Source organism: Lytechinus variegatus, chromosome 6 (genome assembly GCF_018143015.1).
Source record: "Lytechinus variegatus isolate NC3 chromosome 6, Lvar_3.0, whole genome shotgun sequence".
Classification (NCBI taxonomy): domain Eukaryota; kingdom Metazoa; phylum Echinodermata; class Echinoidea; order Temnopleuroida; family Toxopneustidae; genus Lytechinus; species Lytechinus variegatus.
The window spans coordinates 8,156,634-8,173,740 of NC_054745.1; the positions used below are offsets into that span (position 1 = coordinate 8,156,634).

Sequence of the window (17,107 nt, forward strand, 5' to 3'; positions counted from 1 at the left end):
TTGCTAAGTACAATGTACATGCACGATTTGAATGCTACTTATGAAGCAACAAATAGCTATATTTGGAATGATTTCAAGGTCAAATGATATGGTTTTGAGTTCAGTCTGATTTATTGATTTTTCATTAATTTTAAGCTGTATTTTCAAGGTCACTGTCATGAAAGAATAGTTCCTTGATCTGTAGATCCTCCAAGAACTCATTACAGACTACTAATACTGCAAATATCAGCCTGATCAGGTATTCTCTCTTTGAGAAAATCCATTTTGAAATGTGTTGCAAAGTACACGTGTGATTTGAATATGCTACTTATGAAGCACAAATAGCTATATTTGGAACAATTTCAAGGTCGAATGATAAGGTTTTGAGTTCAAATATTTTGTGCAGCTTAAAGTAGACCAAAAGTGGAACATGATTTGAAATAATCAGCATGAGCTCACAATCTAAGATGGAATAATACACAATGAAACGTGGGTAAAAACACTTGATTACTAATGAAAATTGTATGATTTATTGATTTTCATGATTTTCAGCTGTATTTTCAAGGTCATTGTCATGAGAGAATAGGTACTTAATTTTAGATCCTCCAAGAACTCATTACAGACTACCAATACTGCAAATATCAGCCTGATCAGGTATTCTCTCTATGAGAAAATCCATTTTGAAATGTGTTGCAAAGTGCAATGTACACGCGCGATTTGAATATGATACTTATGAAGCAATAATTAGCTATATTTGGAATAATTTCAAGGTCAAATGATATAGTTTTGAGTTCAAATATTTTATGTTGCTTAAAGTAGAACAAAAGTTGAACATGTCTTCCAAGTTTTGGCTTAAGCTCACCCTTTGTATTGAAATGACACCCATTTGAAAGTCAATGTAAACACCATTTGAATGCCATATGATTCTGGAAAATTAGCCAATTTACTGTTTTTATTGAATTTTAGGTGTGTTTTCAAGGTCATTACCAACAATAAAAACTATTTCTGAAGATATATCCTTTTAATACCAATTACAGACTATCATCACAGAAGATATCAATATTTTTTGGCATTTCATCTTTGAGTTATCACAATTTGAAAAGTGTTGAAAAGCATGTATGTGTCATTAACGTCAAATTTAGGGTGTTTACGACCATTTTGGAATGCGCAAATCAGCCCCTAAACATTCCGGTAGCAAAATTTCTCAACTAACACTTGAAAATATGGGTAAATGTCTATCAAAACACAGAAATTGGTCCCCCTCCTCGATGGGACAGGAGGTGATCCGTGACCTTGAACTTGGCATCTTTTGAAAAAAAATCCAACTTTGAGGGCGCCCTACAGGAAAACGACACGCACTCTTGGGTCAATTTTTTGTAATTCTGTTGAGTATATGAAAGTCCATAAATGTGCATAATATTTGGTTCTAAGCTAATTTAGTTTTGGATTTATGAGCCTCCAAACATGCTTCTGAAATCATTGACACGGATGCTTAACGCCATTTTCGGTGACCTCGTGTGCGAAATCCGGTTGACAGGTCCGCGCTACAGTATACTCTGCATGTTAAGACCAAAAAGTTCTTCCAATTTACTTAAAATGAAGACTGTAATCAATCAAACTTTGCTGCAGTAGTCAATCAAAAATAGGCAATTTTATTTAAAATAATTTCTTTGAGTGCGCATTGGTTGCTATGGGAGGCCGTATCTTAGCAACCATTTGACCTTGGGGCAAAATATTTCAGATTTTTCCGTCAGACACTTGGGGCAACATTTGGTGCGAGTTTAAAGAAAATCGAAGAGGGTCGGGTGACAAGCATTGGTTGATTTGACATGGATTGACCCATATATAAGCTGAAATTCAGCTAAAAATTTAAACAAAAAATATCTGAAATCAGATAAAAATCTGAACTCTCACACCCCTGCTAATATGATAAAAAATGGCATAATCTGAGGTAGATGCTGTATGAAGCCAATATCATATACAAATCACAAATAAGCAATTTATAATTTTAAAAAATCATCATTCCAACAAAAATCTGCCTATTTTTTTATATAATAGTTTTCTTCAAAATGAAGGAAAGGAAGGTTATATTATATTGGATGTCACACAATGGTATTTGTGTGGACTTACACTCTAAATTCCAAGAATTTTTAAAAATAAATCCAGATTGGCTGCGAATAGTGACCAACCGAATATCAGATTTAGTTTTAAACCTTGTAGATTTAAACATAAATTTATCTAAAAGATTTGAATTTAAATCTTTTGAGATTTGAAAGTTAATCTTAAAGATTTAAAATAAATCCAACATTCGGCTGGTCACTATCTACTGCTGATTTGGATTTATCTTAAATCCTTGGAATTTAGAGTGAAGCATTTTATCCATGATAAAACAGCAATGTGGATAAAATGCATTGCTCAAGGGCATATGTGCCGAGAATTGGACCTGTGAACCTCGGATCTACAAACAAGAGCCTTGGACCACTAGGCCGCGTCACGGCAATCAGAGATATTGCATATATTGCAAAAGTCAGGACCTACAATATTGCATGATCATTCAAACATATCTGATACTATAAGAGTGCAATACAGTGCATGTCCAATGGGGAAAGGAGTATGAATGACCAGATGGCCAAGTGCTAGTATAGATCTCCAAATACCATTACCAAATATTGCAACAGAGAATAATTATCAATCAAGCAGTTGGGCCGACTTGGCCTTGGTCACTGGTAGGGGTTAGCAGGTTTGATGCAGGGTGAAATTGAGTTTGATTTTGATTTTGGAATGGACGGAGGAGGGGGAGGAAGGGGAGGGGGTAGCCTCTAGAGATATTGAAATGGAAAGTAACGATGAGGGCGGGTGAGGGCTTGGTGGGTGGGGGGGGACTTGGCCCTGGTCACTGGTAGGGGTCACTATAAAGCAGGGTTGATGCAGGTGAAATTGAGTTTGGATGAATGAGGTATGGGATGGTGAGGGGTGTAGCTTCTAGAGTAATTGAAATGGATATTGATGAGGTTGAGGGCTTGGGGGGGTAGCAGAGAGGCAGGGTGAAATGGAGATTGAGTTTGGAATGGATGAAGGAGAGGTGGGAGGAGGGGGTGGGGTTTGGCATCTTGAATAATTGAAATGAAGATGCTGACAAGGGGGGGTATCTAGCCTTGGTCACTGGTAGGGTAGCAGGGCTGAGGCTGGTTGAAATGGGGTTCGAGTTTGGAAAGGATGAAGTTGATAAGGGAGGCCATTGGAGGGTGGGGGCTGGCAGGGGAGGGGGAGGCACATGTACTAATTGACGGACAATGAAACCAAATATCGACCAGCACTAACAGATATAGAGACTACATAAAGATTCTTTTAAGAGGCACTGTGGCTACATGTAGTCTCTAAACACAGGCTTTTGATTTTTGCAGTCTCTAATACCCAGTCTTTATTAGGAGACTAGATTCATACTGTATGTGCTGGGATTTGAAATCTAGTCTCCCTAGACATGAATCAAGTATTCAAAGTGTCAAATTTGGGTCTGTGATTGGAGACTAACCTCTCCCTAGGCCACAATAAAGCTGACAATTTTATCCTAATTTCCTGAATTCGTTCTATCCTTGGAGTTTATAATTAGGACAGTTTGATCGATTTCTAGAAAAAAATCACCGTCAATTAATGCAGTCCCAGTTGTCATGGCCAACGTTTCCCTGTCTGCTAATTGATAGGCCACAGACAATTTCAAAAATTTAACCATGTGGTTGGTAACATCTGGTGAACAGTCCCAACAAGTTTTCTTTGTGGATCCATTAAAGGGGAAGTTCACCCTGACAAAAAGTTTATTGTAAAAATAGCAGAAAAAATTATTAAAAATACGTTTAAAAATGTTCTTTAAATCAAAACATATTTACCAGTAAGCTATGAACTCGAGATTAAAGGGGAAGTAAAACAAGCATAAAAATAGACCTTTAAAATACAAGGTTTGAGGAAAATCCAAAATATTGAAAAAAGATACAATTGCATTTGTTTGTTCGTTTGTGAAGTTACATGCAAGCAGCTCCCCATATAGGCATATCGATAACATGTCTTTAGTAAGAGGAAAATGGTTTTTAATTTTGTACCTTCACTGTATCAACAAATTATTTCAAACCCACATCTGAATTTCAGACAGTTCTAAACAAATAGTCATTCACTGCTCTCTCCTGTCGATCTCACCCCCCCCCCCCCATCTCTCTCCCTTTGACCCAAATTCACAACGGTGGTTTTAAAAACCCACTGTTGAGTCCATGTTTCATGCAGATTTCCTGTATAAATTACGCTTAATTTAGCGCGTAAAAACATGTCCAATGCTGATACGCGCATTTGTCACAGTGCGCCAAATTGACACCCGTTTCCATGGTTTTCTCAACGCTATTTTATTCATGAGTCCACTGTTTTTATTCAAACAGTGGACTCATGAATAAAATAGCATACATGTACATCTAACCATGGTAACAGGCGTAAATTGGGCGCACTGTGCCAAATGCGCGCATCAGCATTGGACATGTTTCATACACGCGCCCGATACGCGCTAAATGAATTAATTCTGTAGGAAATCTGCATAAACCATGGACTCAACCGTGGGTTTTCAAAACCACCTTTGTGAATTTGGGCATTTGTGTCTGTCTCTCTTCCTCTCTCTTCTCACATATTGTCCATTGGCTCACTGTACAAGCAGACATGAGGAATATGGATGTAATTAAATCAATAGGAGCTAATCAGCTTTCATGTACATTATGAATCAATATCAATGAATGACAGCCCCATTCACATCAGGAAAACCTTAAATCCTTCATTTCCCTTTTTGTCTTTTCTATTTCTTTTTCTTTTCACTCAATGCACTGTAAAAACGCTGTCTAAAATTGTATGTACGTTGTTTAAGCATGTCACTCTAACAACTACATGTATTGCTTAATTTTTTTTAACTGTTTGAACTTTAAACAAGTTGGTTAACAGTAATAAACAACTTTTTTACCGCGTAGATTCACAAAATTGATCAAGAGAATATGTATCAAAGTATTACTTCCCTAATTTATTAAGACAAGGATTTGCATGGGAAGATTATTCAAATGAAAATAGTGATGGTAAATTCAACAAACAATCATGGAAAAAAATGGGCTGATATGAGCATTTTTTTATAATGCTCTGTGTTTCTCCATTTTATTCTCCCTTTATTAATCTGAGTTTTTTTTCTGACAAGAAGGCCAGTATTCTGAAGTCAGGTTTAACGTAGACCATGGTCTAACTCTGTGCTAAAATTATGGGAAGTCAAAGGTGTCTAAATTTTAATATTAAGTTGTAATATTCTTATGCTTACTGTGCTCTCTCCTGATTCATCAATGGTGAAGATCTTTTTATACCTCCTAGACAATTATGAATGATTTGAGAGCCAAACGAGCTGAAATATGATATCTCTACTGTTAGTGATATATGTTTTTATTAATACAACAATTGGCTATCCATAAACCACAACTTTAAACCTTAGTCTTGCAATTTTGTCCTGTGGCAGGTTTTTTGTACGAAATACCTGCACCTCAACAACAACTAGACAGAGTGAGACGTGGGTGTACGCTAGGCAAGAAATTTGTTTTTTTTCTAGGGGCTCCTTTTTGCAATTTACTGCCTAATACCTCAGTCATATTTGCCCTACACCGGCCGTGCGACAAGTCGAAAAAGCCATTTTAACCTTTATTTTTTTTGTACCAGCTACTGTACATATAGGTGGTTGGTTTGAATAAAAATGAATAAAACAGCTGTTTTCGACTCGCTGTACAGCCGAGGTATAAATCAGCAACATTGGATAGTGTTTAACATTGCAATGAAAGGGGATTTTTGGGGCTCTTTTTTTTAGTTTCCAGGGCTTTTTTGAGCATTTCGGGGCTACAATGCCCCAGCCACCATGTAACTTTTTTTCCCTGGTCACTATGCAGTGGGTGCTTCTCAGTGTTCTGTATCAGAAGGTTATATTCTTTACATTTATTGTAACAGCATAATTATACAGATTTAGTAGACTGCCTATATTATACAGGGTGCTTTATACATACAATGTATAAGCACTTGCCCGATTGCCCGGGGCAAGTAAAAGTTAGAGTTGGGCAAGCATTTTGAAGTAAAGACCAAATCTCTCACAGTAGAATGACCAAAATTAGGGTCGATATGATATGATATTGACCCTAATTTTGGTCATGGCAATAACAGTTCATGTCAAAGGAGAGAAAAGGGTCAATGGTTAATAAAACTGCAATACTTTCTTTTGATGAGGTATAAAAACTTTCTTTTCAAGGATTTTTTCAGGGAAGTGAAATAGATTTTGGGGCAAGTACATTTGAACTATCTCAAAACTTACTTGCCCAACTGGGCAAGTGCTTCTAAAAAGTCATGTATGTAGCACCCTGTATAGGCTACATCGGTGATAGACAATGACTCAATTCAGTAATTAGGTCTATACATCCCTTGAACTCTATAAAGCCATGATAAGAAAATACACCGCTTCCTGGAAATATCCTCCAATAGCCTCCAATAGGTCTACAAGTTTTTTTTATGAATTGTAACCAGTGAATTATTATGCAAAATGTATTTTCACTTAATGCAAAAAGAGTTTATTCCTCTTCAATAGAGTGAGACTAAATCATTCCTTTAGGGGTGCGTTTATTCGACACTTTTTTACCCTAGAATCATGATTAGAATCATGATTCAAATCACGATTCTGCAGAATCACGATTGCGTTTAGTCGAAATTGAATATAATCATGATTAGAATCACAAACATGAAACACGAAAAAAGGGGCGTTTGGAAAGACGTTTCTGTAGAATCACGAACGAAAAAGGTCGTATGAACGATATCGTGATTTGAATCATGATTCTATGACGTCATTGTGTCGTGCTTCTTCCGGGTTCGACTCAAAGGCGCGCGCTGTGTTTCGTGCAGGTTAATTTTCGTGTAGCAGTATTGCCAGCATTTAGGAATTATCATTCTGTGTATTGTACCCCCGGGGTTGTACTCCCCTACCGAAATTTAAGCGTGCCGCTTGCTAGTAACTAGCATGCGACTAGCAGGGCACTCGCTTAATAAGCGAGTGCATGCTAGCGAACAGTCCCTGCTCGCTAAAAGATCGCTTAACTATTACTCTGCACGCATATCACACGCTTATTAAGCTAACCGCATGCTAGTTACTAGCATGCCGCAAGCTTGCGCAAGCTAGTCGCACGCTTCCCGCAAGCTTGGAAATTTCTGTAGGGGCTGTAGCGTCATTTGTATATTTCATTGTTTTCATTAATCATTTCTTCAAGTTAAATTGGACTGACGATGAACTCAGGGCTCTGCTTGTGCTTTGGGCTCAGCCTGAAGCACAAGCATCCCTTACCGGGATTCACAGAAATAAGACGATCCCTTTCAGCGGCGCTTGCGAGGGAGGGATTTCAACGAAGATGTGGCACCGCCTGTCGGGACAAATTTAACAGAATTCGTGCCCAGTACAGGACCATCATAGACAAGAAAAATCGATCGGGAGGTGGGAGGGAGGATGATGACCCTTCTGGTTCCCGATCAAAAACAATACGAGGTACAATACACGGAATTCTGGAAGTAAAAGATTTATTTTTCGGAAGCCGAGTAAGCGTTGCACTTGCACAAACGATCGCCCGTTAGCTCCGGCGGCAGCAAAAATCTAGCAGCTGACGCAAAGATAGAAACACGTGCGAAAATGTTGACCTACATGTATACTTTCTGGGTCAAACTGCGCACTGTGATGCGCACTGGATCTGCCCGAATTCAGGGAGAAACAGCGTTAGAAAGATGGTCGTATAAACGCTGATTCTGTCGGATCGTGATTCATGCTGCTGTTTTGAATCATGATTCAAATTGTGATTCAAATCATGATTCTGGGTCGAGGTCGCATAAACGCAGCCTAGGAGTGAACTTTGAGTGAAAAATGTAAATGGACAGTGGCATCAAAAGAGGGGTTTGGGGTTTTTATTAGGTTTTCATGGATTTTTTGCAACAAATCACATATAAACAATACAAGTAATTTGAAAATAAAAAGAAATTAAAAAGTAGCATACACATTGTAAGTTTACATCAGAAAAAGTACAGCTTATCAACAGATAATAAGTAATAAACATACATGTAGTAATTACTTTAACTCTTTCGAAGTGACTTTCCATAAATTTTCACTCAAAAATGAGCTAAAATTCACTCTCATAAGATGCAAATCTCACCCGAAATGGACTGGTAAATAGTCTTGCTCTGAGCAGAACATTATTAGGGGCCTGGTTTAGCTCTCTTGAATTTAACTTATTGAGAGGATTGCTTTTGATATCAAATGTTAAAAAGTGAAAGCATGTGGTCATTTTCAAACAAAAGTGGACATGGGGGTGAAAATTAAAACATGCTAGAAATCATTAGGCTTTAATGTTTTTTGAAACTAGACATCTTAAAGTATATTTTTCCATTTCAGTTACATAAAATTATTAATTATGTCTTGAGATACAGCGAATTTTATGCAAGGGAAATTAAATGTTAAAAAATGTTGATTTTTGCATTAAAATTCACATATTGCCTATCACAATATAAAATTTGTATTAGAAGCGCATTTGTTGTCAAGATACAAGCTGTGTATTGTATCTAACTCCTAAATAGCAAAAAAAAATTCTGTGAAGTGTTTTTCTGAAAAAAATAGGGTTTCAAAGTTTTCAAAACTGGTTGTCGTGTCACTCACGTTTTAAATACAAAAAGTTTTCTAGAGCTGTGCATTCTGAAAATTAATTTATCCCAGTACAGGAGCAAATACAGTTTTCCTGTACCTCATTGTATATAAAGTAACTTGGTCTAATGTGTTAAGGTAAAGCTAAAATTAACTGTTAAAGTTGTGTCGTGTCACTCACAATGTCGTGTCACTCACGAAATGTCGTGTCACTCACGGTATTATATTGTGTATAAAAAAGGACATCCAGTAATTTTTTAAGCGTTTTATCAGGGATACAGTTAAAATGTTATTCCTGACATCATTTAGGCCTATTTTAGGCTAATAATTTCCTCAATTTTCCTAATTTCACTCCTTTTTATGGAAATATTGCATTTGACATTGAGTTCATCTATTTTCTCTCCTCTCCATGGTTCCTTTGGTTTAAAAAATCCTGACAATTTTCCATTGGTGTGAAGACTCGGATCCTAATTCATATTTTGGTGAATGTACTGTGATTAAGAATATAACAACATAATCAACACAAAATTATGAATGTATCAAGAGAAAAACCACTATACTTTAGCAATGGACATATTTACAATGCATAAAGGGTTGGTGATGGTTCAAGTCATACAGGTATGACTTGAACATTCTCTGTCTCCATTTACAGAAATGAGCAGAAAGTTCACTTTCTTTTTAGCAATGTTATTTCTTTGTTATACTCATTAAGAAAGCTAGAAAAGTCAGGAATCTTATTTTGAAATTTGCAGAAATTTTAGTGGTAAAGTAATGTATGAGATATAAGAGATCTCCATGAACACCAAACATTTTTTCAAATTCAGAAAAGAAAATATTTTTCTTTTCCTTCTAATTGATTAAATCAACCTTTTCATTTGCCATAAAGCTTGTATTCCAGGACATGAAATAAACAAATTTGCAAGAAAACATAAACATTTCAGGTGAGAATGTCTGAGATTTGATAGAAAATTTTGGATATTGCTCGAAGCAGTTACATGCCAAGTTCAAAATCATTATTTGTTCGGCCACCATTCATACCGCTAACTACATGTAGGGTCTGAACAGCAAGCTAACGTAAGCGGGCCGATGTGTGTTCAGAGCAGATTTGCATTTACACATATTCATTACAACAAAATGATGCATGTTCATGTAGGTCCCAACAAGTCCCAACTGAGACTGCATTTCGATTTGAGCAACTTTGGATGGGTTGCCATGTACGGGTATATCAATTTTTTTTTTGGGGGGGTACCCTGATAAGAACGGAGAATGTTTGAGTTGATGTCAATGCCAAGACCACATAACACCTCCTTCAAGTGCCTCCTCCTCCTCCAAAGAGGAGTGGTAGAAGCCCTAGTGTGACAATAATGTGGTATGGTATAGAGAATGTGAGTTGATGGGCAAATATGACCATAAACCAAGAATAAAACATCAGGATGACATATCAACTTTAAAGAAAGCAGTTATTATGTAATTAAGCTTGTTTTTTGGTTAATGGTATTTTACTCTTGTACATCATGCCAAAAATTCTTTCATTGTTGAGATAAATGTTGTATTTTTGCACTTGTCGTGTCACTCACGTTTTGGATGTCGTGTCACTCACGGTACATAGGAGGGTACCATTTTCCATAGAGAAGGTTTGATTGATTCTAACTATATGTATTAGATAGGTACACTATTTATGTCCATTTACTGGTACTCACAGTACTCCATGACAACTACTTGGGCACGAATCCAACCATATGTGTTAGTGGTCAGAAACCCATGTCCAAAATTTGTCGTGTCACTCACGCACCATTTTTTAATCATATCTACTAAACGAATTGTTGAATTCAAATCAAACTCGGAGTGGCCCATGCCAGTCCTATATTGTATATAATATAGTAGTCATGATTGATTCATAACCTTTAAGTTTGAAGATATGAGCCCTTAAACCTCTCCGATTGTCGTGTCACTCACGTTTGAAAATGACCATAAGTTTACTATGTGAAGGTGCATTAAAATGGGATCATTCAATCTAATATTTTCAAAGCAAGCACACTGAAATAATGGCAGGAAAGCAGTCCCTGCTCAGTAATAAAAGTTGTGTGTGATTTTTTTTCTTATAATAACTCCACCTCAGCATACTCCTTTAAAAATAGAATAGTATGAAAAAAACACATTGGGATAATACTGTACCCGTTGTTTCACACACAAAAAAATATTTTCCGAGAGACAAGTGCAGAACTGAATAGTTGGAAGTTGAAAATAAAATCATTTTGCATCAATCTCATTGGAATCAGGTATTCAGGTATCAACAGAGTGTCGCATTTTTCAACCAATTTTCTTAAAAATGAAACCATATGATATCGATCAGGATAACATTCTGCTTCAAATGAGATATGTCAAACTTGATTCTGAAATATCCAATTTTTACCCCTGTATATTATAGGCTAATCATGGAGCTATGTACTAACATTAGTAGCTCCATGGGCATACAACACTGTACAGTGTACACCCTTCGCTAATCGTTTAAAAGACAAAGGGCCTTTTCACACGTGAATCTTGAATCATCATTGTCATGATGATTGCTATTGTAATCATGAGTGTGATTAGCGTTCATGATTCTTATCATGTAACTTCTAGTTTGGTTTCACAAATGTATGCTAAATATTCGTCATTAGCCTTATTTTTCCTGGAACGAGTGGAATCATCATTCAAATTACAATTTTTTTGTCCATGTAAAAGGGCGGATAATATATTAAAGGGCCTTTTCACATGCGAATCTTAAATCATCATTGTAATGATGATTGCAATAAAAATAATCAGACCTTTCACACGGAAAATTTGTAGCGCAGTTTTAGTGACACTTGACTGGAATTCACCTCCTGAGTAGAATTTGAATTTGTGATTAGCGTTTGTGATTCTAGTTCAATTCAATTCATTTATTCACCATATAATACCCTTTTTACACAGGATTTTCTTAGCCCCGGACTATCGCTTACCCCATACTATTCTTAACCCCGTACTATTTTTTTTCATTTTCACACATGCCAAATTGTTATTGCTAACCCCGGATAAGCAATGCTTGCTTTTCACACACGAAACTCGCTAACCCCAAACTAGTGGTTTTTGTTGATCATTCGTAGTACAAGTACTTTACTCGTACCTTTTACACACGCTAAAATTTCCTTAACCCCGTACTATAGGTGGGGCTAAATTGCCATTTAGCCCCACCTATAGTACGGGGTTAAGCTTAGCCCACTTTCGTTTTACACTAGCGATCTTAACCCCGTACTATCGCTCTTAGCACAGCAATTGCTGGGATAACCCTGCTTTTTTGCAGGGCCAAATAATCCCGTACTATAGGTGGGGTTAGCCAATTTGCAAAAATGCTATGTAAAAAGAAAGTGGGCTAAGCTTAACCCCATACTACAGGTGGGGCTAAATGGCAATTTAGCCCCACCTATAGTACGGGGTTAAGGAAATTTAAGCCTGTGTAAAAAGGGTATAAAAGTGGATCTACCGGTATATGTTCGTGATTCTATTTCTAGTTTGGTTTCACACAAGCTAAATATTTGTGATTAGCCTTATCTTTCACTGAAATCATCATTCAAATTACCATTTTGTTTTTACTATGTGAAAGGGCGGAGAGAAAGCACATACAGAGGTAAAAGTTTCTCCTGTACTCACATGCAATAGCCTCATATAGATCCATGAATTCCCGATTGTCGTACTTTCCCTCACAAAGGGCTCTGCACTGAGTATCGGCTTTCCAGTACTCTGTCAGCGCAAGTTCCATGTTTTTAATTACTTCATGCCACTTTTCATCGTGATGGGCTTGATATCCCTCTAAAAAATATTTCTAGAAAGATGAAACAAAAACAATAAAAAAACATGATTATTTTTCGATTTGATATCAATGTGATCTGACTACTAGGCATCCATGAGCAAACCTAAGTGTTAAATACAACAGTTAAAACTGCAACTTTGAGAGTCAGGTTATTTTTATTTTTAAAGGAGAATGAAACCTTTAGAACAAGATAGCTTGTGTGAAAACAGAAAAATCAAAGAAACAGATCAACAAAAGTTTGAGAAAAATCGGACAAATAATCATGAGTTATGAGCATTTGAATATTGCGATCACTAATGCTATAGAGACCCTCAGATTGGTAATGCTTTTAGATATTTTTACCAATTTAAAAATCATTTACTTACATGGTGAAGTTTTTCTTCTAAATTGACAAGCTGGCTATCATCTATCCCATGCATATTCCTGTAATAATCCAAGTTATTCTGCATTACATCGTCGTCCGAATGCCACTGAATGTATGTATATGCTGCGGCCACAGCTTGCTCATATAGACCACTCTGAAAGAAATGATACGAGAAAAAGGGTGAAAAACTTGAAAGTACCATATCATTTCCAAACTCATTTAGACCTCATGCAATGACTCCATCATATCGCAATCTTTATTATAGAGGCCAAAGTCAATGCTCTACCTATGTACATTACATATATATTGCGCAATATACTCAACTGTTATCATTATTATTACCCAGAGGTCCTATGGCCGTGCTGCCTACAGGTGCTCTAGCATTCCAGGAATTTCTTCCTGCCGGGTACCCAATCACCACACCTGGGTTTAGTGCAGCACAATGTGGATAAATTTCTTGCAGCAGGAAAACATGCCATGGTTTGGAATCAGTCCCACGTCAAACAGATTGAAAGACAAGAGTCTCAACCACTAGACCATGACGCCCATGCATTGCCTTGCATGCGTTGGTGATCTGTAGCGGGCGCATCTCTGACAACTCCGTTATTATGCGTATTCCTATATCCTCTGAGGGAGGGCGCTATGAGATAACGACGTCACATGCATAAAGCCTATTTTCAACTAGGGTTTGATTGAAACTCTGGTTTAACATGGTTTACATGTACATGTAAGTATGGCCAATGATCACAATAGAGGCTCAATTTGTTAGCACATTAGCACATTCTGGTGCTCAATTTATTCATCTGTCTGAGAATAAAAACTAAAATACATTTCTTCACCATTAAACCATGTAGGAAACGATTGAACACTTATTTTGCGAATGTGAAAAAGTGACTCCACTTTAGAAATATGTTACAAATTCATTAGAACATAAAGGCAATGTTATTAATCTTGCAAATTTTGAAAAACTGTTTGGTATGATAAGTTTGTAACTTACATTTTATTGATTGTGAAATACATATTTGTAAATTTAGAGGTGATACTTCAAATGTTGTATCCTTTAAGAATTTTATCAAATCTCAAAGGGAAACTGAATACTATATGGCCAAAAAAAAGAAACAAGCTCGCTTTACATTAAAAAAAATGGAGATTTAAGCTTTGAAGAAGTTCACTTGTAAAACGTGTTGTTTTTATACCCCGCAAGTACTATTTTGCCACAGCTCATTACCTGATATAAAGTTGGTTGTACGTATGTGTTCAGACTCTAATTGTTTTAGTTTGTTCTGGATTATGTTACTAGTCACTTTTTTTTATTTTTTTCTTCATCAATGTTGTTTTATTTTTGTTTGTTTACGATCATGTCTAATTATGTAAATATTGTGATTTCTTGTAACTGATTATTTATGAAAACAATAAAAACATTATTAAAAAAACATGTAGGAAAAGCACATAACAAAGTTTTCAATGAAATTTTGTAAGTTTTTTTTTTTTTCAATTTTAGCAGAGTTTCACCATGCTGGCATGAAATAAACTGGACTTGAAACTTCAAAGTAAACGGACATGGAATTAAATCTCCTCTCCATAGAAAAATATACATTTATATCTTTTTTTCAAAATGGGATTATTGGAGAATTAAAATCTTTTGATTTAAATCTTTTAACATTGGTCACAAAATCTAGTGTGAAAGTAGTACGTGGTAAAAAAAGCTCTTCTCTCTAAAATTCACATCTTCTCTCTCTCTCTCTTTATACTTCTTCTTCCTCCTCTTAATCTTTCTCTTCCTCCTTACATTATTTTCCTTTCTTCCTACTCCTTTTCTACTTCTCTTTCTTTTTTCCCCTCTTTCTTTTAACATCACTATTAAATTCCTCATCATCCTAGAGCTCATCCTCAACTTTTTTCTCCACCCACTCCCCTCCCCCTTCTATTCATGTTATCCTCTCCTTTGAAAATTGCCAAAATGTCATCCCCCTCTTCATTTCTAACTTTTACTACTTCAATATTCATATTCTTCTCCCTCTTCCTACTCCTCCTCTATCTTCTCTACATCCTCCTTATCTCCTCCCCTTCTTCTTCCTATCCTCCCTCTACTCCTTCTTCTGCTTCCTTTTATTTCCTCATTCTTATCCTCATTTCTTCTTCATCCTTCATCTCCTATCTCATCATCTCCTTTGAACATCACCAATAAAGTTCATCCTCCTCTTCACCCCCTTTCTCCTTCTTCAATCTTCATCTTCTTCTTCCTCCTCCTCCTCCTTCTTCTTCTATTTTTTTTCTTCTTCTTCAATCTTATCATATTATTCTTCTTCCTCTTCCTCTTCTTCCCCTCCTCCTTCATCTTCTTTTTGTTCTCCTCCTTCTTCCTCCTTTGTCTTCCTTTTATTTTCCTCCTCCTTCTCATTTCTTCTTCATCATACTCCTCCTTCATAATCATCTCCTTTAAACATCGCCAAATCTCAATATTCACTACATGTACATGTATCCTCTCCTTTGGTTTACTCCAATGAACATCTGGACACCAGAATTGACACTGGAATCCTGCACAAGAGGATCCTCTTGTGACCTTTGACCTGGAAGGTCGTTGGGTGTGTGTAAGTGAGTTTGTTTCACAACCTGTCTGGCTCTCCGCCCATTTCCATCTCAAGTCTGGTGGAACGCTCAAGGGAATCAGAGATCCCATCCCGAAACATCTACATCCGCTTCCAACTTTAGAAAATAAAACTGAAAATGCTGCGCTCCAGGGGATGATGATGGTAGATGATTGGACTACCTCTACCTGTACACCTACCTTGCACCCACTGTCTTCTTCCCATTCATTATCTAATTCTACTACATGCACTACTCATACAACCAGTTTGTCTTCCAACTATTAAATACCATCATCATCATCATAACCATCACAAAGTCACAACTACCACCACTACCATCATCATCAGTCATCATCACCAGAAACATTAATACGTCAATAAATATCATTTATTATCACCATCACCACCATCATCATCACCACCATCAACATCACCATCATCATTACAGTCGTCATCACCATCATATATCTCCATAAATATCATCATTACCACCATCATCACCATCAACACCACCACCACCATCATTCATGACCATCATCACCACCACCATCATCACCATCATCCGACATCACCACCATCATCATCATCAACACCATCATCACCGTCATCATCATCACAACCAGCATCACCATCATCATGGCACCACCACCATCACTATCATTATCATCACCATTGTCATCAACACTATCAATCATCATAATCGCCACCATCATCAGTCATCACCATCACCATCCTCATAATCATCACCACCATCATCATCATCTCCATCATCATCACATTCCACAACCAGCATCACCTGATGTCCTGATCACCATCATCTCATCATCATCAACACCATGCACCACCACCATCATCAACTTCATTGGGAGGATGGGAGGGGGTATACTCACTTTGTAATAAGCAAACTGGAGGTAGCTATACGGTGTCATGCTCAAAAACTTATCGGTCACCGCATCGTCTATCCGATCACTCCTCCCTCCCAGTTTATCCAACTTGCATCTCCGCGTGCAATCCGCCTTTTTAAAAACTGCTTCAAAAACTTTTAATTCCGAAAGCGCGTCGGTGCCCGATGACGTAATATGCGAAACATTTTGACACTTTAATCTACATTCTGTTAAACTTGCTCGATAATAGTCAAATTCCTGGAGAGCCCTCTCAAAAAAGAATATCGTCGAGGCCCAGTCCTCGTTGGTGTAGGATTGCATACCGCTTTGGTAGAGTTCGTCATACGTGACTTCTTGCTCTAAAAACGAGTCCCCGAGATGTGCATAGAGTTGAGAATCTACCGACCGCCACAATTGATAGTTTACGAAGATGAAAGCTAACAATGATGATATTGAAATTATCTGTGCCATGATGCAACCTGGTTGCACGTGGCTCCTTGAGAAAACTGGCAAAACGCAAGGTAATAGAGTATCCACAATTCAAGTTAAACCATTTCTCCTCCAGCAGCGATGCACCTGCAGCAGCGGGAACTACGACAGCAAAAGTGACACGGTGCGTAAATGTGGATTGACAACTAACGGGAAGGTCCGAGTTACGATCCCCGGCGCTCCGGCGCGCGCTGGCTTGAAGATGTGATTTGTCCGTTCGTCCCGAAATCACTGATCAGCAGGGAAAGTTGTTGACGAAGC

At 37.3% G+C, this 17,107-nt stretch overlaps 1 protein-coding gene across 1 annotated transcript in view; it reads right to left on the minus strand.

Moving 5' to 3' along the window:
- LOC121416954 (prolyl 3-hydroxylase 1-like) overlaps positions 1-17,107 on the minus strand; it is a 62,766-nt gene extending 45,659 nt beyond the window's left edge. The window contains exons 1-3 of the mRNA XM_041610484.1: positions 16,364-17,107; positions 12,887-13,039; positions 12,362-12,533 (exon numbers count right to left, since the gene is read on the minus strand). Coding sequence (XP_041466418.1) covers positions 12,362-12,533; positions 12,887-13,039; positions 16,364-16,828 — 790 coding nt within the window. The 5' untranslated portion in view covers positions 16,829-17,107. The remainder of the gene's footprint in view (positions 1-12,361; positions 12,534-12,886; positions 13,040-16,363) is intronic.